The 507-nt window shown below is 56.4% G+C and overlaps 1 protein-coding gene across 1 annotated transcript in view; it reads right to left on the bottom strand.

The window, feature by feature from the left end:
- LOC119585936 overlaps positions 1-507 on the bottom strand; it is a 9,943-nt gene that overhangs the window by 2,541 nt on the left and 6,895 nt on the right. The window contains exon 6 of the mRNA XM_037934652.1: positions 177-452. Coding sequence (XP_037790580.1) covers positions 177-452 — 276 coding nt within the window. The remainder of the gene's footprint in view (positions 1-176; positions 453-507) is intronic.

The raw sequence follows: 507 nt of genomic DNA, 5'->3' as shown, positions 1-507 counted from the left end.
ATACTACTTATTTACAAAATCACAATGGCATGATTCTGGTAAGACACTAGCAATAAACAAAAACAATCGGCAATTCATAATGGCTCATCTGTCGCAACGCAAGACACCAAATCAGTCATTTGCCACAGCATAAGCAACATACAACATGCAGCAGCACTTCGGCCCAGTCTACGTACAGCACAGGCACCGTCCGCGTGCAGTTGATCGTGGCGACGGTGGAGCGCTGGAAGGCCATGGAGCGCCAGACGTCCGGCGCCGACTGCGGGAACTGCACCTTGTCGACGACGGAGACCACGGGCATCATGCAGGGGACGTCGGCGATCACCACCTGCAGCTCCATGGTGAGGGTGACGCGGGGGTCCCACGCGATGCCCCGCACCTTGTAGATGCCTTCGTCGCTGGGGGGGGGAGAGTCAAGGGACGCTGAGCGCACGGCGAAGGCCCGCAAGTGCCTTTTGGAGGGAGCTTATGGCAACGCAGCGATAGCTTTGAGCGCCAATATATTTA

Source organism: Penaeus monodon, chromosome 20 (genome assembly GCF_015228065.2).
Source record: "Penaeus monodon isolate SGIC_2016 chromosome 20, NSTDA_Pmon_1, whole genome shotgun sequence".
Taxonomy (NCBI): Eukaryota; Metazoa; Arthropoda; class Malacostraca; order Decapoda; family Penaeidae; genus Penaeus; species Penaeus monodon.
This window is presented reverse-complemented; position numbering and strand designations above follow the sequence as displayed.